Raw genomic sequence first — 24,774 nt, 5'->3', positions numbered from 1 at the left:
AGAAAAAAAACAGACCAAGGGTGTTTTCTTACCTGCCTCCAAGTGTTCCCTGCATCTGAGGAGACAAACATGCTGATGTCGCTGTCTGACAATTCAGACCCTATATTACCTAGAAAGAATGCATGGCCATTAGTGGGAGGAAGGTTCTGAAAGAGCCAGGAACAGATCACATCAGCAGTCTGCACTGCCTGAGATGGATATCCACTGCAAACTTTCTGTCTAAGCAGGGATTTTCAGTAGACTTGCTTCAGGTCAATGGTTTAGGTGGCTTTCAAAAATATTTTTAGCTTGCTCATTAAATTCCAACCACAGATGTCTTGTTTCTTAAAATAAGCACATGTACAATAGCAAGTAAATTGTGCATACTTCTTACCTGAAGCAACTATAATACTTGGGGCTGTGTCCCTGCTGGCAATGATCCCAGATGTGTAGGGATTCTCAGAGACCTTGAGATGGAGGTGTAGTGAACAATAAGGCTAGGAAGAAGAGAACTGAATGTCATATATGCACATAATCAACATGGCCAATTAAAGCCCAGATTCTACAGGCAGAAACATTGCTACAAATTCAAGGTCAACCTGGTCTACAGAGTAAGTTCCAGGGATGCCTAGCGATACTCTATCTCATTTTTTTTTAATAAAAACACAAAACAAAATAAACTAAAAGGCCTAGATTCAGAACAACTAATCTCTCTATTCATCCATTTACTTATCCAGTCTGTCTTCCATCTATGAACATCTTCATCTACCCATTGTGCTCATCCATCCACCAACCCATCATTATTATGTTCACAAATGACTAGTGTGAACCAAGCATATGGCAGCTTTTAGGTTGGTGAAAAGAAAACACCTCCATTATAGCCATAATTTACCTAAATTATATTTAGTAAGATAATTATTTTAACAACTGTAAAATACTAGGTAGAACTCATAAAACAATTATGGACCAAAATGTTATTTCTGCCATTACAGATTTTTTTAAGAGGACATGAGATCTTTCCATTGGTTACTGGGTAAAGAAAGTATTTTAGCCCTCCTAATAAAGATAGAAACAAAACATTATAAAACTCTAGATGGTGAAGAAACAAAGACCAGTTTGGAATTAAGACTGGCTCCTAAGAGAAAGTACAACATGAAGAAGGATGGGTAGGTTATGGATTCGGGTGATATGATCAAGATATTTGAGAGGACATTTGGGACATGAGCAATACCAATAACAAATAGAAAGAGGGGGATGGATTGAGTATCACAGTATATAGCCAGGAAAGACTAAAGGAACACTGGGACATGAAGCTAAGAAATGGAGGTGAGTTGACCTAGGAGGACTTTCAAGAAATCAGTTGGCAGCTCAGCTATTAATACCTCAGAGCATGGTCTCAGCATAGGAAATTCTGTCTAATTTGTGAAACTGGCCTAACATCTGCAAACAATTGACATGGTGTTGTCACCAGATTCTGTTTCTTTTTTATTAAATGCATATTAACTACGTAAACTAATGAGTTTCATCACTGACATTTTCATACACACACACAACACACTTTAATCATATTTATCCCTTCTCTTATCTCCATTTTGGTTTTGTTCATTATAAAAAATCATTCTTTTTTTTCAATCGTACTTTTTTAAATTTTATTTTACAGTACAGTTCAGGTCTACATATTAGCCATGGATTCCCTTGTTCTCCCCCCTCCCGCCCCTCTCCCCTTCCCCCCAGCCCACACCCCATTCCCATCTCCTCCAGGGCAAAGCTTCCTCCGAGGACTGAGATCTACCTGGTAGACTCAGTCCAGACAGGTCCAGTCCCCTCCTCCCAGGCCGAGCCAAGTGACCCTGCATAAGCCCCAGGTTTGAAACAGCCAACTCATGCAATGAGCACAGGACCCGGTCTCACTGCCTGGGTGACTCCCAAACAGATCAAGCCAATCAACTGTCTCACCCATTCAGAGGGCCTGATCCAGTTGGGGGCCCCTCAGCCATTGGTTCATAGTTCATGTGTTTCCATTCATTTGACTATTCTTATAGGCAAAATACAGTAGTAATATAATTTTAAATGAAAATTTTCAAAATTTATTTTTCTATGCTTGGAGACCTTCATCAAATTCTCTGATTATGGTATCAACATTTTCCAAAAAAAAAATGTATAGTATTTCTTATATGAATTTTGTTTAAAGTAGTCCATATACTGAACTGTCAAAAATACAAGCTTGTGTTTGAACCCCCACTTCTTTCATCTCTCAGGAAGATTACTTCCTAATACTGTTGTATTGAGTTTTGGGAATCACCAGTGTGTCTCAGTTATTACTTTTATTCTGCTCTGTAAGTCTCAGCCAGTAAATATTCAGAGAGCTTCAGGATTGCAATGATTAAATTTATAAAGGGTGGAGTAAATGACAAAGTAAAAATGAAACTCAGAAATAAAAGCAGCCAAACACTACAAAATGAAATCACAGATCACAATATGGTAGTGGAATTCTCACTAATAACATAGAAAGTGAAGCCTTTAAGGAACAATGAATTACTGGTTTTGCATGAAAATTTCATGTAAAGCTTTCAAGGAAAGTTTCATGTCCATAAAGCTCTGAAAGAGAGAACAAAGCTCTGAAGGAGAAAGTACCAAACACTTGACTTCTTTATGCCCGTCAGGAACACGACAGGAACCAAGGATAAAGATGTGAGCCACCTAGACCATGCTAAGACAGGATAAATGGAGCAATCACACCATGGGAGCTTTCCTGTCACCTGTAACTTATAGATCTTCCTTTACCTGATGTATCAACATTTACTTTACTATGAATAATCCTGTATGATCTATTTCAGGTATGATACAATTTTACCTTGCTCAGATAATCTAGAAATGAAAACAAATCAAGTTCTACATTGCATCTCCTATGGAATCTTGCATATAATTTTAACGGGATAATAAAGGCTTATAATAAACAGCAAGGATGCTTTTTATGTTGTTACATGGAATATAGGTTCATGTTTCCTGAACATGAACCTGAGTATAAATCAATTTGAGTAATGATGTCATCATCTTTATAGTATTCCAAGGAGTGCCATACAGCCTGGGCATTATCCCTAGACATAGAGATTTCATGGAGGGCTATTTAAATCACTCAACAGAGCACCACATTCATATACAGGCGAGTATCCAGGTCACAGTCTTAAGCCAGCTGCTTGCAAAAGTTGGAAGTTTGTGAGCCTCAGTTGGCATCTGAACCAGTGATTATTTGGTATGGAAACACATGATAATGAGGAGAAGAGAGTGTTTCAATCAGCTATCCCAGAACTGCTCTCTGGCCCTGGCTTTCAGAGGGTCAACACATTCATTTGAGAAGAAAAGGCACCAGTTTAAGTTGTAGCAAGGTTTAGAAATGATCTCTGTGACTTGGCCTCCTCTTTCACATTTGCAGTACTGGATTGCCCCCAGCTGGTACTTCAAGAATTTTCTATGCTGTTTTATTTTCTGTTTCTTTCATTTTATTTATCAAAGAGTTTATATGGCTGACACCAATGTCTCAAGAAAACCACGAGCAAGTGATTGTGCTTTAGTTAATATTTTGTATCCAGCCTGCTGTGTCAAAAGTGATTCCATGACAAACTAATATAAGGGTATATTGTAAGGACCATCATGCTGTTCCAAGTTTGTGGAGGACATGGGAAGAGTATTCTAAATTCTCATGTACTTTTTCACCAGAAAAGGGCACTTAGTGTTCCTTTTTCCTCTTTTCTTCTTGCCTTCCTGTCTTTATTTTGATCATTGTCAAACAGGTGTGAAGGACCTACACTATGGTCACAGCTCCAGTTGCTATATTGATTTTTCCAGGATCATCTCCAACAGAAAAAGAATGAGACGTTTCAAGAGTACTTCCTGATATTTCCCCCATCCTTCCATACATAGCAAACATGAGAATGTACACTGATACCAACTGATTTCTGACAGCTGACTCACAGATGGCACCAGCATCCACAGTCAGAAACTGTCCTTTATGTCATTAATCGACTCATCAGCTGTGACGTATCATGAATCTTCCTAGTGTCTCTGAGATACTAGCTTCTTAGTCTCTAACATTATCCTTCTGAGGTACAAGGGATCTTGAGAATCACATGTCGTGAAAGACTATACAAAGGGAAGAAAGGCACGTGCAGAGTTTCGTTTGATTTCAGGGAGTTCCCAAACCCTGAAGCCCATTAGTGAACTTCCAGATCAAATTACCATTCTTTGCCTACCCTGGTCTTTTCTTTTATCCAACAAAAGTATTTTGACCAGTCTAAGTCCTCCATAAATACTCAGCAGGACTAAATCAAAACATTATTTCTTCATCTTAGATAATTATCATTCAGTCCTTCTGTCTAATTGAAACACTGTGCCCTCACATCTTTTTTTTTTTTTAATTTTCTTTCTTGATTGGTTGGTTTTCTGAGACAGAGTCTCAGTTGTAGCCCCTGTTTAGGCATAGGCATCCTTTGACTAACATCTTCCCCTTTATAGAACTTCCCAGCCTCTGTTAAGGGACATTTTGCTCTTTGACGTTGAGAGCACCACTACTAACATTTCACAGGTAAGTAACAAATCATATTTGCCTTTTTGTTGTTGCTTCCTATACTTAGCACAGTGTTTTTCAGTGGTCCGTTCATTATCTTCTGTCTTTCAAGTACAATGGGGAACCACCTGTTGCTAAAAGACACATCTTCTGTAATAATAGCCTTTATACCTTATACTGATGGCAACTCATCCCTATAGCTACTAATATGAATGGTATTCTGTAAATATAAGTCAGAACTTCTGACAGGCACAAGACAGCCATTAAGTCCCCAAGCAGCACTCTCCAACACTTCCCCAAGCATACATAATTTTGTACATTTCTTATTCTAAATTAAAGCAAACAATCCATTTTGTGTTCAGTAAAGATTCAAACACAAAGAAGAGGGACACCCTCAAAGGAGTTGTTTGAATATGGGGTATCCAGTACCACCACTTCAGTTAAGCACAATATGTGAAGTCCTAGAGTCTACAGACTTGGGAATCTTTCACAGTGGCTCTCTACTCAGCTCCAGGTTTTGGGTTTTTTTTCTTGTTTTTTTTTTTTTTTTTTTTTTTTTTTTTTTTTTTAAGGTGAAGTGAATCTACAAAGAAGTCAGGGTCTCTCTCCATAAAACCCTGTGCTTTTTCCCAGAGGCCCAAGTATTTGCTGCAGGCTCAGGTGTGCTCACATACTGCCTCTTAGGAGCCCGATTCTGAGGCTTTGGGGGAAGGTGAACCAAGACCCATAATACCACATCTAATTGTACAACAGTCTTCTGAAGAAAGAAATCCCAGCTGAGTTTCTAGGCAATCAGTCTGAAAGTCCTAAAAATACAGCCCCAAATTACTCTGGATGTCTTATTCTATAGAATACATCTTACCAGGGACATTCCATTTGGGGCTGTAATTTGGGACTTGTTCCATGCTTGTAACAGCCCCGCTGGAAAATCTCTTTTCTAATCACTTGTCTCTGCTTTCAGTGACACTGTCACTTTCCACATACTCACAATCTAAAATCACTTTTTATCTCCTCTCTGCCACTGCCTCCTAAGCCTTAGAAGGTTTCTTTCTTTCTTTCTTTCTTTTTTTTTTCAGTCTAGGTATCCTGTAGTTCAAAGATTTTTCTCTCCTATTTTGTGCCTTTGGCATGATTTTGTGAAGTGATTTTGGCCTCTCTTTCCTATTTCCTTTGTCAGTTTCCCCTCTTTACTCTGTTTCCTAGTTTTTAAAGCTTTTGTTGAACTGCTTTGAGCAACAGGATTAATAAAGGAGGAAGGTCCAAAGACTCCTTGGTCCCGTACATCTACATCCCAGTAATTCATGTGTCCTTAATCTCAACGAACCTCTTGATTTTGTTAACACTGGAGTCAACTTGAGTTCAGAAGGAGGATATTACAGCAAAGCCCTCAGTATAACTGACAGGAAATGCACAGCCTTTGCTAAAATCAAATCTGAAAGTCAAACACCTCTTTCAATAAAGTGACTACATCCACCACACAGAACATACAAATACAGCATATATGTTGAATTCTTCATGAGGCAAGTTTGTATGATTCTTGATGCAAATTTTTGGAATTGTCCAAAATGATCATAGTGTTTATATTGTTGAAGTATACATTTAGTGCAGGAAGCTGGGAAAGAAAGTCAGCATATAAGTGTGCTGATTTAAGATAGTTAAAATTATTTTTAAAAAAAGGATAATAAACAGATTTGACATCACTGGATACTCATGAAAACCACTTAAGAAACAAGGATCTGAATGGAAAGAAAAAAACTGTTTTGAAAATGGGGTGTTTTAAAAGAAATAATAGGAAATCCCACTGCAAGACATTCATGAACACAGTAAGTTCATAATGTAGAAAGATGTGAACTCTTTCTTCTTCATAATCTTTGAACAACATAGTTCCACAACCTGGAATAGTTGGGTAGGAAGCTGACCTATTTTAATGGTACTGACCCACACCTTGACTAATATAGATATTCAATAAATACCTGTTACATTTACTTAGTCAATCACTGGATCTGTGAACGTTCTATCACAACTGGCTATTTTTTCTCCCAGTAAGTTGCCAGTAATAACAATGGGGTCTGAGTAGGAGTTGAAATTTAGGACTGCTTTCCTGATGCACAGTGACAAGTTAAATGTCCTCTACAACTAATAAGGTCAAGCTATAGCTGCTGGAATCCTTTTGATAAAGATGTTGACCTGCCTCCTGCTATGTGAAATGAACCTGAGAAGTGAGTGCCCCAGAATTGTGGGATAGAATGAAGCAGAGGGAAGATTACATCAAAGCCAGAGTTATGAAGAGTGTGATCAATAATAGATGCACATTTAGATGAGATAGCTTTAGACAGATATACATACACATATATGCACATCTCAAGACCTTACTATAAAACTAAGTGATCTTTCCCACACTGATAGCTCCTTTATATGATCTTAAACATAACTTCTGAGGTGTTTTATAGAACATTATGTGTATTAACAATATACTTGGCTTGAAAATTTATCTCTTCTTCCTCTATTTCTGTATCCATTGATGTGCTGAGTATGTCACGGTCATCAGAGCAATATGATACAACTAAGGGATGTTTTGTTTATAAATCTAGTCTCACTCAGAGAAGTAAGCTGAAAACTCTTTGATAGCACTCTCCATCTTTCATCTTTCTCTTGGATCCTGTCCTATTATTTAATATACAAATACTTTCTTGCCAACATATCTAATAAAGAAAGATCACGAAAGAAAGCCATGATTTAAAACAGGGATATGGATAGCAAACTTTCCTTCCAGTGGTAATAAAATAAGTATCTTAGGCTTGCTTTGACTGCATACGGCTACTGATTCTACCTTTGTAAAGTAAAAATGGCTATGGACAATAAATAACCATGTAAGTGTGACTGTGTTCCAACAAAACATTGAGGAGCAAAACAAGTACTGGGCTACGTTTTTCTCTACATGTCACAGATTTTTCCCAGCCCAGGCATTATAGACTAAAGCAGATAAATTGAACAGAATATAGGAACAGAGGAAGGAAATGGATGTTTAGATCAATGATTCTTAACCCTGTGTTGAATCATAAACTTCTTTCAAAATTATATGAAAAGTATCTGCAAGAAAATACATTCAATCAGCATTCACTTCACAAATTCTACAGATAAATGTATATACTATTAATTCTGTAACTGGTAATTTATCTTGAATTATCAGAAAGCTCAGGGAGCCTGGCAATGGTGCTGCCTGTCATTAATCCCAGCACTTGGCAGGCAGAGGCAGGTGGATCTCTGTGAGTTTGAGGCCAGGCTAGTCTACAAAGCAAGTTCCAAGACAGCTGGGACTGTTAACACAGGGAAAACCTGTCTTGAAAATCAAAAAGAAAAAAAAAAGAAAGCTCAGGGAACAGCCTTAGCAGAGATGAAAAACATTCTATTTCCCTCAAACTGGAGGTACTATCAGAATCTGAGATGGAAGGCTAGGGATACAGCTGAGTGACAGAGAGAACAATTTAGCGCAAAAACAAAACAGAAAATCCCATCACCACCACCACCACCCAAAACATCAAACAAACAGAAGCGATTCAGGCTAGAAACAAGAATCTTGTAGTGGAGCAAGAGTCTGGTAGATGTTCTCATCTCTGACCATCACAATCGATAGGCCTAACCATTCTTTTCTTTGGATTCTGCTCATCTTTTTCATCAGCTGAACAGAAGTCCCAAAACTATCTTCAACATCTTGTTGGACACCAACTCTAGCCCTTCACCATGTGGGGCATGCTGCTCCAGCATGCAGGACTCACCAGTAAACAGTGCACAGGATCCCCCCTTAGATCTGCATCTGGAGCCTGCAGCAAACGCCAGTCTCTGCCTTTGTTGTAAGTGATGAAAGTCTTCACTTGGTTGTCAATCTTCTTGTTAGCCAAGAACATTCCCTTTATCCCTGCTACCTGGGAAAAATTGACATGGCTGAAAAATACATCATTTTGAGAAAGGACTTTTTTTTACATTAAAATAACAACCGACTGTCAAATTTTTATCTTAGTGGAAAGACAGGATAGGTGTAAATGCTTAGATATACCTCCCAAGTTTGCTTGACAGAAACCTTTAGCCTTGCGCCCCCTGCTGTATGTGAGTCATAACACAAGTTTGATAGAAGTTTATCATCTTTTGTCTGTTTTGCTGTTACTGATGATGTTTATAATAACTTTATTCAATCACCAAAAATTGTAAATAATCAAGATGTTCACTATGAGGAGGAAAGTAAAATAAATAGTGGCATGTACAAACCATGGAACATTATTTGACACTAAAATACACCATCAAGCTGTAACATGACAAGGGGGCTTGAACATCCAAACACCCCACTAATAAGTGAAGGATGGCAACTGCATGACATCCTGTAAAGGCAAAGCTATGGAGACACAAAAAAGATGAGCAGTTGCCAGGGTCTACTTGGGGGGCAGAATGACTAGGTGGAGCACAGAGGATTCTAAAGACAGTGAAATCATCATGTTATGATAACATAATGATGTATGTATGTTATAGGATATTTGTCAAATCCATGAAATGTAAAACTGAAACTGTGGTCCTTTCTGTAAACTGTGACTTTCATAGGTTTATCAACTGATGATAGGTTGGCTACAGACATCAGTCTCCAAAAGACAAGCCTCAACACTTTCAAGCCTGTTGCTTGACAAGCAATAAGTAAATAGGAACAGTTTATATTGTATGCTAGACATCATGCCAGGTATTATATATATTATCTCTCATTTAATCTTTGTAACAGTCTGTTTGGGAAATAATTGCTAATTCTATTTCACATCCAGGTCACATTGTCAATGACACAGAGTAAGTGTCAGACCTCGGATTGTAACCCAGAATGCTATAGTTTCAGAGTGCATGGTTATAATGACTATCTAAATTATTGAGGTATTTTCAGCACCAATCAATTGAAAGGGGGCAGTTGAAGGACTCATTTTTCTTTCTTTTCTTCTTCCTCTTTTTTTTCCAAGACAGGGTTTCCCTGTATAACACTCCTGCCTGTCCCAGAATTCCCTCTGTAGACCTGGCTGGCCTCAAACTCAGAAAGATCCGTTGCCTCTGCCTCCTGAGTGCTGGGATTAAAGGCATGTGCCATCACTGGCCAGCAAAAGACTCATACTTAATTATTATTATTTCTTTTTTTCTTTCAATTCCCCAAATGTACTGGGCATTAGAGAAAACAATTAAATTTAAAAATGTAACTTTTCTTATCAAATAACCATTCTTTCAGTTTTGTGATGTTGTCTTCTTATTAAAATTGGTTGATATCAGAGGTAGAGAAATGGATCAGTGACTAAGAGCACCAGTTTCTCTCCTAGAGGACCATGGTTTGGTTCCTAGCATCAACATGGCAGCTCACAACCATTTTCCACTCTAATTCCAGGGGTTCTGATGCCCTCTTCTACAGTCCCTGGGTACCAGGCACATGTGGCACACAGACATGCAAAACACCCATACACAAAAAATGAAAATAACAAATAAATAAACAAAAATGCTGCTAACAATTAACTATGAAAATGCTTCCTCATTCTATGTGCTAAGGCTAAGAATTAGCAAACTATCAAACTGTGCAGTCAAAGATCATCACTGGTAGATTATCTTTTCAGGAATTTTAGCTTTACCAAATACATGTTGGTCCCTGTGAAATGTTTACAATCCAGTGAAATTGGAGGTCAGTGAGGGAAAGGTCCAAAATGTGTTGAATAATACATCCCATGTATACACACATTCACTCATTCAATGCCCATCATTAGCACAGTGGTCAATAACCATGTTTTCAGGATGAGAAAATGGAGAGTTAGATTATATTTGGAGTTAGCTACAGCACACACAGGGAATTAAAAAAAAAAACCAAACACTTAAATGGAATTTCGGAGTAGTTTAACTGAGCTTAGACCCTTTATACTGTGATGTGATTAATTTTAAGCGGAAGAAATAAGCAGAAGTTGTTGCTTTGCCTGTCCTTGTTAATACAGAGCACTATGCTCATTCTTTTGCATAGATGCTTTCCAAGGATTGCTACAAACCTGTGTAACAGCTTTCATCCCAAGTCTCTGCAGAAGGAAACTGAGGTGTTGACAAATTTTAATTGTTTTTGATCACAGAGAACAGAGTTTCATATTCTGTTTGACTTCCAAAATTCTTTCAGCAGGCAGCTCAGAATTTGTCAGTTCTAAAAGGCTGGGTCTCAACCCACAGTAGACATGCATTTCGATTCTGGTTTTGACACAGGCAGATCTCATTAGTCTGTACCTGTGGATTTGGCATCTGGGATAATTTAGAGATGGGCCAAATCTGTACTTTTTTGGAACAAGATTGTTTAACAAATAAATGGTGTAAACGAGTTGTTGAGAGGAATACTTTGAACTACTTAGGAAAACAAGCCACATTCTGGGCAACCAACAGCCAGAACAATTTCTATGCATTGTTGGTTCTCAACAAATGTGGAAGGCATAAACTCCAGGAGCGTTCTATTTCCCGACAACTCAGTGTTAATTACCAATGATATTTAGTTATTCACTATAACAGCTCCATAAGGGCTGCTTCCCAGGAAACCCAATGTTAGTTTTGCGTATGTTCAAGAGGCTGTTACATACTTAAATATGACCACACTGCCAGTTCTTTAAGAATTAAATTGTATAAATCAGAATTTTCACAAAGCCCTGCTGGGCTTCCCCCTCAACCAGTATCTAGCCAGCAGTGAGAAATAACTTAGTCATTCAGTCCTCTATAGGGTTACAAAAATAAATGCAAAAGGAATTTTTTTTAAATGTTACCTATTCTAGTCATTTCATTACCTGCTTGCTCCCTACCCCCCACACCGCACCTGCCTTCTCTTTTTCTTTGACAAGAGTCACAGAGCAAAAGGCTATGTGTTTAGGAGCTAGTTCATTTGATTTGTAGAAATGGTGACTTTATTGGCCCCCAACTGCTTGGCATTATCAAATGCCACTTGAGCAGAGAGCTGGGCTGTGTTACTCATCTCTGAAAGTGTGGCCTCCAGGTTTATCTTGAGGAATAAAAACTTGGCAAAGAAGAGGGAACATGTGTCAACAGGGGTAAAAGCTGGAGAGAGTCAGCTTATTTTTCTCTTGTAACCAAGGCGATTTGTTTGAGTTGCTTTTTTTTAAATTGTTTTTGCTTCTTTACCTTGGCCTGCAAAGATGGTCAACTGTGTCTTTTACTGCTCACTGTGAGGTTTAGGAAGGCATTTTTTTTCTATGTTGCTCACTGAAATCCTTTGAATGATGTTCCTTATTCCAACAATTTTTAAGTAAGGTTTCATCATATCTTACTTAGACTATCCATCAATTCTTATTAGAGGGGCAGAGTTAGTGCCCAAAGTATGGAGTCATGTGAGTATCCATGTGTGTACATTTATTTGAGTGTGTGTGTGTGTGTGTGTGTGTGTGTGTGTGTGTGTAAGAGAGAGAGAGAGAAAGAGAAAGAGAGAGAGAGAGAGAGAGAGAGAGAGAGAGAGAGAGAGAGAGAGAGAGAGAGAGAGAGAGAGAGGTGGGATCATATTGGGGATAATACAGTATATTTACTTTGCCACATTACCTTTCTCTGTACTCATACTACATGCATACGTAGGATGGAATGGAGTGGAGGAATGGCAGAAGATACAGAAAAGAATATCCAATGGAAGTTACAGCTTCACACAGACACAGAATTAATCAATAAATATTCTGTGATACATCCTGACACTGGGAGTGCATCTTCTTCTGGAAAAGGACCTGTTAAATTTCATGCCTATTGAATTCAGCATAATAATCTCTGAGAATGCTGACAGTGCTGGAAGCTACTTTTCTCTCCTTGCTTCTCATATGGAGGAATTTGATTCCAGAAGTCTCAAAAGCAACTCAAAGTTATTTATTGCCATTTAACATCTCAAGCCAAGACACCATTTTGATTTGACTTTAAATGTGAAGTGTTACAGCTCAAACTTCAAGCTGAACAGCACACTTATTGTCTTCAAAATGCTGTATTCCTTTTCCAACCTTGTTCTCTGTTCATGCTGCCCACCCTCAAATCTCACAGACAATGTACTAGTGTATTTCTCCCTGTCTGCTCCTCAGAGACAGCTCAATACACCTCTTCCAGAAGTCAGAATGTCTTTGTCCTCATTCACTGTCCCCAGCACTTCCGTATTCTTCATTTTGCCTCTCATAAATATGGTACCATGTCTTGGTTTCAACACTGTGGACTCATCTAAGAGGTAATAACCTGCCCAAAAGTTTCTCTAGTAGCCTTTAAACTCTTTATTGGAAGTTAAAGTGACATCTATCATCATGATCTTTAAAGACAATATAAACTATGATCACTCACTACAACTTCCTTAAAAATAATTAATTGTACAATCATGTGTATAAGGGATCCTGGTTTTGTTTTATTGAGATAGATAGTAAGAGTTCTCTACTAGGTGATACAATAACTCTGGAAGGCATAGGAAGGACTACCATGAATTGGATCAAGCCATATCTATAGACTGTGACCTTGTCTCCAAAAAATCAAATCAAGCAAAGACAATTAATTTACTTAAATTTATTGAGTAAATAAAGGCTAGGTTTGAGAGGCCTTTAAAAAACCTCAATACATGAATCAACTTCATGTATTCTGTAAATTAAAAATTGTAATCACTTTGCAGATGAATAAATAAATATTCAAATGTAAATCACCTGCCCAATGCCATTCATCCACAGACCCAGACTGTCCATCAGTCCATCCAAATCCAGATCCCATAAATTTAGTATCATGGTTGTCTTGTTTACACAAATTTTCCTGTTATTCTAAAGTATTGTGAGAGAAATATCACACTGGCACATCATGCTTATAGAGACCTTTCAGTAATCATTATTTGATGCCTTTATTCTGTAGTCATTCAGTAAATTCCTGAACATGTGCTTCATTCCTTTAACTACTGAAGATCTAGTAACCTGAATATTTTAAGCACTTGTCCCTTCATATATCAAATGGTCTTTGAGATTTAAAATATGCCAGATGCCGGGCAATTCTTTGATGATTTAAAGGAAGGATATCAGACATCTTCCTTTTTCATGTTTATTGTCTAGCAAATCCTCTCCTGTGTCAATTTTTCACGTGTTCCAAGTGGAGGTCAAATTGGGAGACCTCTTGTGCTGGAGTGTTTTGTTTATTTCTTCCTCTGAAGCTGATTGGCAAACCATGATATCTACCTTCTCAGACTTAAATTGCAAATGTTAAGTGTCAAATTTGAAGAAAGTAGATGAAAGAACTGTGGTGAGAAAGAGAACACGTTCATGGTCATTTTTCCTTGTGTTGGAGGGTGGGCTATTTTCATCCTCTAAATACAATATCCTAGACAGAAAAGATGTGTGTTCTGAAGGAGCTAGATATGCCACTATAATCAAAGTACTTACTCGACAAAAAAAAAAAAAAAAAAAGTCGGATCCTCCTTCTCGTGCCCTGCCCACACCACTGCCCCCAAATCACCATTGCTACTGGTGATTTTACCTGGGACTTTGTGCATACTGTTTCAAGTATTCTACCATGGAGCTACACCCCCAGCTAAATGTTTGTTATTCTTCTAATACCTGATCAAATAGTACTCTCCTAGAAAGACAGTAGCCTATTATAAATTTTGTAATAACTCTGACTTGGATGGGACAGGGTTTGTATTCTCTGCCTCTGACCTAAGTTTTTAAGAGGCAGCTTTTCTTAAGAAATCATGGTACATCATTATCATCATGATGGTTGAGTTTTCTCTTTTAAAGAAGAGTTGCATATCATATGTGGAAGATACAGCCTGCCTGCTGCATACCTTTTATGGTGCATGGCATGCCTCATATTTTATGTACTCTGCACTTATCAGCCAAGTAGTTTCACCCCCAACCACAGTCTTTCGCACTCAGCTGCCCTGAGTCATCATTTTCCATTAAGCCAAAGTGCTCTTCATCATCATTAATTAATGTTCCCTTCCCAAAGGAGGGGTGGCATTGTCCAAAGCTGTCCAAATCCCTCTCATCACCCATACACACACATATGCTAGAAACCACAGTTCCTAGACACACCCATTACATCTCTTTTGCTCTGGTCATAATGAAACATGTTCTCTTGTGCTACTCAACCCACATGGGCACTGAAGCACTCATGTTCTTTGGGAATAACGGAATTTTAGAACATTTGATTCCATAATTTCCATACATATATACTTCCTTCTACAAGACAAAGTTGGCAGCTACATGTAATTATTGTCTGGATTTGTTTGTAACTTTGGACTTGGTTCTGAAAGTCTGGACACAGGTCTGAAGCAATTGACTGTTTTTCTCACTTCTTTCTTCTCCTGTTTTGTTTTGGTTTTTTTTTTTTTTTTCCACATCTGGGAAGACTAAAGTTATTTCTCCAGACTGAACTTATCCTTCAATCTTTACACTATTGAACATCCACAATCAAACACAACATACTAACCTTTCAGGGGAGACATGGTTCATTGTAGCTGAAAAATCTACATACCCTTGGATTTAAGCCCTAAGTTTGCTCTGTAACATTGTGGGAATGCCTGTGCACTCTCACCTCTATTTACTTAATAAGGAGAAAGTGACTGTAATCATCCAAAGTTCATTTATGGGTCAAATAAAAGAACCATGGAAAGTTCTTTGTACATTGTTTTGTACATGACATCCAAAAATATTATCACTAAGCTTTCTTTAAAAGTTCATTTCTGGGATATTTGGCCCATAACCAAATTTCCGGGCTCACATTTCTACACCTCCTTGAATAGAGAACATGTCAAATAGATAACTCATACTATGAGAAAATTCTGATATTTCATTAACTAAGCCACAGTACTATCTCTAATTTTTTGTTTTCATCATTTGTATATCTCATTACATATACACACATAGTTGTAGAATTGACAGCATAGCAGTTGCACCGAAGTGACAATGTGTGGGAAAGAAATGATTGAATTTAACAGGAACTGAGTTACTTTTCTGTTTTCCACAAAGCTCCCCGTGTGTGTGTATACTTGAGCTACAGGCCCATCTATACACTCATACTCATACAGTTTGCATTTGCTAAAATGGCTTCATGAGCACACACATGCAGGAATAACAAGTAACTGGTATGCAGGAGCATACAAAGGAATGGCATCCTCCTCCAGCACCCCAAATGTGAACAGACACGCACTCCATGGATCCTATCTCTGTTATACCCACCTCATAGGATGTTCATCTCTGCTACTTATTAATTCATTTATGGATTCTCTTACTTTTCATTTATCTCTAAGCGCTCATCATTCATTGCAATTCTACAGGGAAATTCACACTGGATGACTTTCAGCTTCCTGCTCGCCAGGACAATCAGATTTAAGGGAACATTTGTGCCAGGCCTTGAGTCTGCCAATATTCTTCCTATCTAGGAAATCAGCAGATATGCTACTGCTGTTCTGCTCACATCAATTTCAATTCACGTTGCTCTGAACTGTCAAGCTAATAAAACAAAGGCACTTCTCTTCCCGCCCCGGGATGCAGAACACCTTTACATAATGCAGTCACACCACTGCTCAAAGTGATGCTAACAAAAACCAGCAGTTTCCCTACAGATAGTCAACAGCAAGAGACACAGGGCAAATGCAGGATTAACAAGGAGTGGGTCTTGTGTCCAGCAGTCATGCTGTTGCTGCTTCTTACCATCCCACACCTATGCAGTGTTTGAGTTCATAAAGCCATGTGTTAAAAAAAAAAAAATGGTTGTGAATAGTTTATTACAAAGTCACCCCTGCCCAGTTTATTCATTTGTTCCATCATCAAGGGACCAATATGGTCTTTATTTCTGACAGAAAATAAAATTAATCGAGAGAACCCATTTTTGAACTGATTTGGGAAGAATCCATTTGAATTAAAAGGGAAAGGGGTAATCAGGAAGAAGAAAAAACCTGAAAGTGTGTTTTGTTTCATTTGTTTTTAGTGTTCCAGAGATGTTTATTGATTTGTATAAATCAAAACATGACTAATATTAGCATCTTACTAAATTTACCATTTACTTACTTCTCCGGTCAAATATGGCTACAAATACCCAGCAGGGCACTTTGGTGACTCAGCTGATTTTCCTGGAGTAGATACGTATTCTTCAGTTTTTTGTTTGATTATTTTTTTATCTACTCTTTCCTCTCTTTTATTTCCTATTTTTTTAAATTAATTAATTTATTTCACATCCCAGTCTGAGTCTCCCCTGGTTCCTTTCCTCCAAATCTCTCCCCCAACACCCCAATTTTCCCAGCCCTGCAATCCACTCCCCCTCCACTTCTGTTTGGGAAAGGGCAAGTCTCCCATGAGTATCAACAAAACATGGCATGTCAAGTTGCAATAAGACTAAGCACTGGGCTGGAGAGATGACTCAGAGGTTAAGAGCACTGACTGCTCTTCCAGTGATCCTGAGTTCAATTCCCAGCAACCACATCAACCACATGGTGGCTCACAACCATCTGTAATGAGATCTGGTGCCCTCTTCTGGCTTACAGTCATACATGCTGTACACATAGTAAATATATAAATAAATAAATAAATAAATAAATAAATAAATAAATAAATAAATAAATAAATATTTAAAAAAAGAAAAGAAAATAGCAGTTTCAACAAATGTAAGCCACCCATTTATAAAATAAAAAAAAAGTGCTCAACAAAAGAGGAAGAATGAAATCCAGCGTATCTATTCTCGAGACATTTAGAATATTTAAATTTTTGTTTTCTGATAGAAAAGATTGTATTTTTGTGAAGGAAATATTTGCTAAAAATCAATTCCTGTGTTAGCTAGAAAGCGAATTATATGAACAGTAAATAAAAATGGGTCATTTTCAAAAAAAAAAAAATTAAGCACCTTCCCATATATTAAAGCTGGGCTGTGAGGCAAAGGATAGAACTAGGCTCAAGAAACTGAACTGGATCTTTAAGCTGGCACAGCCCCTAGGACTTTTCATGGGATATACACTCACAAATGTGTCTATTGTGTGGCTGGCTCAAGGCAAGAGAATTCAGGACATTTCAACAAAATATACTTCAAGTTTAAACATTCATAGGACATTTACAAATGGGGAAAGGAGTGCTGAAATTTATATTTATTTGTAAGACAAGTACCCAGTGTTAAAATTGTCTGAAGAATTGCATTATGGAAAGAAGCAGAAATCCGCAGTGCTGGAAATGTGCTGGGCATTTAAAAATGTGGATATGTTTTAAGATAATCAGAATAGAATGCTAAGTGGTGTGATGATACTAATAATTCTATGCTTTGTTAAAGACATTGTATTTCAGGCATTATGGTAGTAGTTAATAAGGATTAACTGATTTCATCCTTGGAGCAATCTACTGGGTACTATATTCATCTCTATATTCTCAACAAAACAAGTGGCATAGAAGGTATGCACTTGTCTTGAGAATACACTTCAACAGGAATAGCAGTAAACTAGAACTCAAATTCAGACAGCCTGGATTTTAAAAATGTCATAATACAAATCAAATTTTATCTAGAACATTTTTGACCCTAAATCTTTAAACTATGTAAATGTTTTCCAGAATAAATGTTCAATTGGAGGTTGAGATATTGGACACTATATGTAGCTGAAACATGAAATGAAAAGTGGGATCAAAAACTTATACAAAGATAAAAAGATCTGAAGTATGTTTCATATATATATATTATATATATATAATATATATATATTATCCTATAGTAGTCTGTCAAATTCTCAATTGAACATGCAATTCATTTTATTTTTTTATTTTGGGGGACATACCAATCTATGAACCTGATTTTATGCACACAAAAAGAGGTTTAGCTACTAGGAAAAATGTCGCTCTGAACTTCTGAAGGAAAGAAGAAGCAACACATTAGAAGCATGTACATTTGGGCTTTAGTTTCTTAAGTGAAGTTGGTTTCTTTGTCACTGGGTATAACACTGATGCTTCTTGTGAATCCCTGAGCCTAACAAAATGGCAGTATCTTTATGACTGCATATATTTGAATCCATTTCAGAATTTTTTCCAGATAGAATATAGATCTGTTACTGCATTTCACTAACCCTCAATATGTTCTTAAATAACTCATTCTAACTCATTCTAAATCCATCACCATACATCCAGACTGACCAAGAGATGAAATTCATCCCCAAAGAGTAGCTTGTTTTCTATCTATTGTTCCTGTAAAGACAATTCCACCCTGAAGAAGACTAACTCTCCTTACTGCTCCTGCAGCCATTAGTAGCTGTAGCTCCTCAGATAGGGGTGGGACTTCACAAGTCCCTTCCTTATCCATGCTAAGATTTTCCCTGGCTTGATATTGTGCAGGTCTTATGCGCGCAGTCAACAGCCACTGTGAGTTCCTGTGTACAACTGTCCTGTCATATCCAGAAAACACTGTTTGCCTGTAATAATCCACTGTCTCTGGATGATCCCTGAGCCTTGAGAGGAAAGGATGTGAAAATGTTAATTCTGTTTTCTAAAGAAATGGAGTGATATATACCATATTCTATCTGAAAAAATACTAAGTCTGTAACTAATCCATTATGTTTTCTATTAGAGTAGAAATCTTTGTAACCATAGTAATACCAACTGCAGTTCATAACTAAGTTAGATAATGAAATCTTTGGTACTGTTTTTCATTACAACTGATTGATCCAACTTAAATGATTTCACTTTGAATATTGCTTATTAGAAAAGCAAAGAGCCATAGTGCTCCAAGGGAAGTTTGGTAAGCACTGGATTGTTGTGTTTTTCTGTTAATTTAATTTCCCAGGATTTTGAAAAAAAAATCTTATGAATATTATCTCATGTATTGGCCATTGAGAGGTGGGTCACTAGGCAGCTGAGTTGAGAAGTTCTTCAAGGCTAACAGGATGCATTCTCATAGCATAAAATGATGCCCCAACCATGACACTTCAGAGTCTGCTAAGAGAGTGCTGCCCACTGATTCATTACACAAAACCCTGTCAGCCTTCTGAAACTATTTTGAAATATCTTATCATATATCAAATACCATATCATATGTAGAACAATCGTATGCAAGCCTTTAATGTGTGATTTCCTCCACAGACACTTTCCAATTTCTCTGGAGCTGCCCTTACCCAGCAGAATCAATTTTTTAAAAAATTCTCTTAAAAAAAAATCTATGGTTGCAAATTAAACAGGAATGTTCTGTAAGTCTTTCCTCTTCTTAGTTGAGGGACACTTTCCAAGGAACCAGCATTAGAATGATCAAATGATCTTGACCCACTTGCTCATAGAATCCTTCTTCCCTCTCTTCAACTGGACTCCCAGAGCTCAGACTGGTGCTTGGCTGTAGATCTCTGCATTTGCTTCCATCAGTTACCAGATGAAGGCTCTATGGTGACAGTTACGGTATTCACCAATCTGATCACCCTTTTGAAGGAGGGTGTGGGAGGTGGGTTGAAGAGAGGCTGAGGGGAGCAGGGAGGAAGGATGAGAGTGGTTGGTATGTAAAATGAATAAAAAATTTAAATAATAAAAAAATGATCAAATGACCCATATTTCACCAGTTAGGCTGGGTGCTGCTGTCCTCCAGAACCACATATGCTTGGTGACATACCTCATAGAGGTCGATCATGACATTGCCTTCAGGGCCTCTGCTACTCTGGACGTTCTCCAAGGCCAGGGTGAAGTAGACACCACGGGTGTCTGAGATGTAGAGGTTGTAGGTGTCGTTCTGGTTCCATTCTTGAACTGCTGCAAACACTTGATTCTCATCTGTGCTAATGACATGCATGTCCTAAAGAAAAACACAGGGAAGTGAAGAGGGAAGAAGGGTTTTATACATTATACCTGGCATGCATTGAAAGAGTGTGGATGATGACGAGCTTTGATGGAATGCAGAGGGAGAGACAAGGAAAGTTTCCTTTCACATATGTGAAAATGAATGAGTGTTAATTGTGCATTTTCTTTGTCACTTTGTAGTGAAGCAGTACGGCCATGTCAAAATGAGATAGAAGGATGTATAGCAACCTAATTGTAATTTAATTGCCTTATTAGACAATTTGAAGGTAGTATTCTTAAAAAATGTATGAATTTAGAGAACTAGTCATTCTTTTTTTTTTTTTTTTTTTGGTTTTTCGAGACAGGGTTTCTCTGTGTAGCTTTGCGCCTTTTCCTGGAACTCACTTGGTAGCCCAGGCTGGCCTCGAACTCACAGAGATCCGCCTGGCTCTGCCTCCCGAGTGCTGGGATTAAAGGCGTGCGCCACCACCGCCCGGCGGGAGAACTAGTCATTCTTATATGATGGCAAATTCAAGCACTGCTAGCTCAGAAGACTTACACAAGGCAAACATAAGGACAATCTGCAGTGACAGAAAGAAGCCAGACAAGCATCGGATTCCACTGTGGTCTGTGGACTTGCAGAGATGATACAGCTGGCAAGTTCCTTAGACACACAGAACCTCAGACCCTACTCAATGAATTACAATATGCTTTTTAATGAGGTCCCTCCATGAATAATATGCACATTAGAGCTTGATACATACTGCCAGAGGTTCAGTAACACCCTGAAATTCCCCAGCGGGGGAAAAATGTCTACCAGAAAAATCCCAAAGCATTAATGTTTGTATGAGTAATTAATGTAAGGACTCAGCTACTAATCCATTATTTTCCTCTGCTAAGTTCTCTAAGAAAACTACAGGAGAGAAAAAGAGTCATCATAAAGGATGTTGTTCCCAAACTCCAAGGTTACCAGATATAGAAAAAAAGTGAAGGAAACATGGAGGCCTTGCCCTCCATCCTCTGGCAAGAATTCCAAATTCTGCATTCCCTATTCAGGACTCTAACCACTGTCTACCATTATTCTAAACTGGCTATCTCCAGACAAGGCTTATTGTTTCCTTAAGGAAAGCCTGTTGGTGTGCTTTGGGCTGCTTTTTAATCCTGTGGCCAAAGGAGAGACTACACAGAAGCACTCCCAAAGAACTCAGAGTAAAGCAGTTAAAACTTAAAAGACCCAAAATAAACCAAGGTACCCAACAATATATAGCAAAATAATACTATAGAAATGCCCTTGGCTTTTATGTAACATAAAACATGCTGTTTGTATGCTTGCAAAGCTTTAGATACGATGATCTTCCTGGTAACCAGCTCGACTCAAACTGTTCAGTGTAACTTGAGTCATACTTCTAACCTCAAATTCTCATAATCTGAGTTCAGTCTTGGCTTGTGACATAGTCATCTGAGTGGAACTTCATGCTCAGACATTGTGTCTGTGAATGTCATGTGATACCAAGAACATGTCCTTTACATGATAGTGAAGATAAAATCAGCAAGTCTTAAATACCATAATAGTGTTTACCAATTAGGGTGTGTTTTATACATGGTGAGTATTTTGCTTAAGGGAGTCTGTCTATCCATTTTGTTGATTACAAATAATCAACTTGGCTTCTCTGCTTTTGAAATATTTGAATATTCACTCACTGATATACTCAAGAAAAGGTTTATCCAAATGTTTTCCATCTGGGAGGAAATTAGCTATGGAAATTATCCTTAAATCCACTAACTCATCCATGTGGACAAACCTTCCATGGTTCCTAATTCATAATAGGATAGAACCCAAAATCTTTAAAATTGTTGAACAACTGCTTCCTGTTTATGTTTCTTCCCTTTAAGTATGTTGTAGTCCTGCATTTCTGTTAAATTGTTTCAAAAGAAAGCTGAGCCTAGCACAGCCAATTCCCACCCATGGGTTTCAGTATGAATTTCAGTAACAGTGAACTTTTGATTGACTCACATAACAGAATTGAGAACATAATCCTGGGAGACTATGGTCATTCTTCTACAGATCACACTTCACTATCCATTGTGTAGATTTTGTACTTGTAGACAACAGCTAACATTAATTGTCAACTTGACCAGAATTACCTTGGGGCTAAGGCTCTGGGAATACCATAATTCTCTAGATTGCATTAATTGACTTGGGAAGACCCACCCAAGTGAAATAACACTAAGGGTTCTGTCCTGGTCTAAATAAAAATGGGAAAGGTGGCTGAGCACAAACATTCATCTCTCTCTGCTTCCTGAAAGCAGATGCAACAAGGCCAGCTGCTTGAAGCCCTTGCTGAAAGGATTCAACCCTGTGTAGCCTTGAACTGTGATAAACCCTTTCTCCCTTCAGTTGTTTTGGTCAGGGTAGGTTATCACAGCAACAGGACAAGTAACTAAGATGGTATTGAAAACACAGCTCTTCTAAATGGCTTGAACAAGGTTGGGAGTACATGTCATATGATGATAATAGGGTAAAATGACCATGTCTAGATAAAGATTGCAAACCAATCTCCATCTTTATGTGATTTCACCAAACAGACTTTACACAATGATGCTGGTCATAAAGATTTGATACACCTGTAATTTATTTCACCTTTCCTCAACCCCTTATTAAGAAAACTGTTCTTATTGTTTCACCGATTCCCATGATTCTGAACCAATACAGACTCTTATTAGGAGTTCTACTGGAGCACCTTGCAGAGTCTGTTCTATAGGATACTAGCATTACTGGATTTTAATGTATTTTTCAATGGGGGTGGAAGCTTCTTTGTTAGGACACTTTGCTCTTATTAGCGGTGGTGATTTATTCATTGGGGTTTGTTTGTCTGTTTGCTTATAAAATAGAATCCTGCTATGTAGTCAGCTCTACAACCAAGTTAGCCTTGAAATCACTATGTCATCTAAGCGGGCCTCAAACTGTTTTTCTTTTTAAGATCTATTTTTATTTCATTTAAGTGGATGGGTGTATACATCTTTATGAGTACACCACACATGTGGGTACTCTTGGAGGCCAAAACAGGGTGTCAGGTACCCTGAAGCTAGGGCTAGAGATGGTCATGATGTACCTGATACAGGTACTGGGAACTCAGTTCAGGTCCTCTGGAAAAGCAGCACAAACTCAACTACTGAGCCATGTCTCCAGCTCCTGGAGTCAAACTACTGATAACCTGTCTCTAGTTCCAAGAGGCTGGGGTTATTATTGGTTTATTCCATCATGCATGGTGGTAAACTATTGAATTAATGCTGAACTGAAGAGTTTTGTTGCTCATAGGACATTCATGAACCATTCAGATTAATGACCTCCACCTAGTCTCTAGGGAAGTCACATGGATTGAAGTTTACTTTCTTTTTAAACTTACTTGACTACAAGACCAAATTTTTACAATATATCACTAAGGATATTTTAAGCTGAATGAAAAATTGGGGAGAAATATTGTTTTGAATCTAAGCTCTTTATTTTTTAAAAAATGAATAAAAGAAAAAGTAATAAAACCCAGATACCTGAGGTTTCTGAGCAAGTTAGTGACAGACTCAGGTCTGAAGTCAGGTCTGCTGTTAAAATTGAGCATCCTTTGTACCCCCTGCATCCTGGTACCCATCAATCTTCCACTATGGAGACAACTAGATCCATAGTAATAATAATATTACCTTGCTTTTATAGAGTGTCTGTCCTCGAAAACACTTGAGGCACTTTGGTATGTATTACCTCATCTATCTCACTGGGTTGCTAAGAATAGGCTCCAAGTAAGTTAGGGGAAGGAAGAACTGTCACTGTTTCGCTAGGTCTAACAAGCCACGTACTCTTACTTGCAATGACAACATCACTCTTTGTTGGTTTTTCTTCTCCATTATTAATTGTTTAAACACAGCCCAAGGCAACATTCTGCTCTTTCAACATCTGAAACAACGGCAGTAGGTGATTTAAAACATTTGAGCAGGAGAGAGTTGATGTGTCTTCATTCCTTAGGTCAGCATGAAGCTTTGTTTACCTGTAGGTGCAGCCCGGGTTCTGACAGAAGGCCATGTAATACAGCACCTTTGAGGCAGATCACTCCACCCATGCTGGGGCTTCTCTTTGAAGCTATAATGGATTATAATGAAGCTTCTCTTTGCTTTACATAATAAACACTCACCTGGACCAAATAATCCATTTATTTGCTACATTCACTTCCATTTTTTTTTTCAGTAACAAGCCAAATTAATCACTGCATTTACCCTGAGAACTCAAATGAAGCTAAATCATGGAATATGATCATCTGGGTGGCAGGGTGGGGGTGGGGGGCAGATGGCCAATTCAGCTCCAAAGGAAACATTGCCTTCTAGATTGTCTAGAGGCCACTGAGGACAGCTGTCAACAGTGATCTTTGTGATGACTATGAACAAGCAATATAAAATACCTGTACCCCAGTCTCCAGCAGTCTATCC

At 38.1% G+C, this 24,774-nt stretch overlaps 1 protein-coding gene across 1 annotated transcript in view; it reads right to left on the bottom strand.

The window, feature by feature from the left end:
* Window positions 1-24,774, bottom strand: part of Sorcs1 (sortilin related VPS10 domain containing receptor 1) — a gene marked incomplete at its 5' end in the record, with an annotated part of 425,698 nt that overhangs the window by 86,378 nt on the left and 314,546 nt on the right. Inside the window, 4 exon segments of the mRNA XM_059253740.1 lie at window positions 33-109; window positions 374-476; window positions 8,320-8,466; window positions 20,138-20,317. Of these exon segments, the coding sequence (XP_059109723.1) occupies window positions 33-109; window positions 374-476; window positions 8,320-8,466; window positions 20,138-20,317 (507 nt within the window).

The sequence above is a fragment of the Peromyscus eremicus genome, chromosome 1, assembly GCF_949786415.1.
Source record: "Peromyscus eremicus chromosome 1, PerEre_H2_v1, whole genome shotgun sequence".
In the NCBI taxonomy this organism is placed as follows: Eukaryota; Metazoa; Chordata; class Mammalia; order Rodentia; family Cricetidae; genus Peromyscus; species Peromyscus eremicus.
The sequence above is the reverse complement of the archived record's forward strand: the minus strand, read 5'-3'. Positions and strand labels throughout refer to the sequence as shown.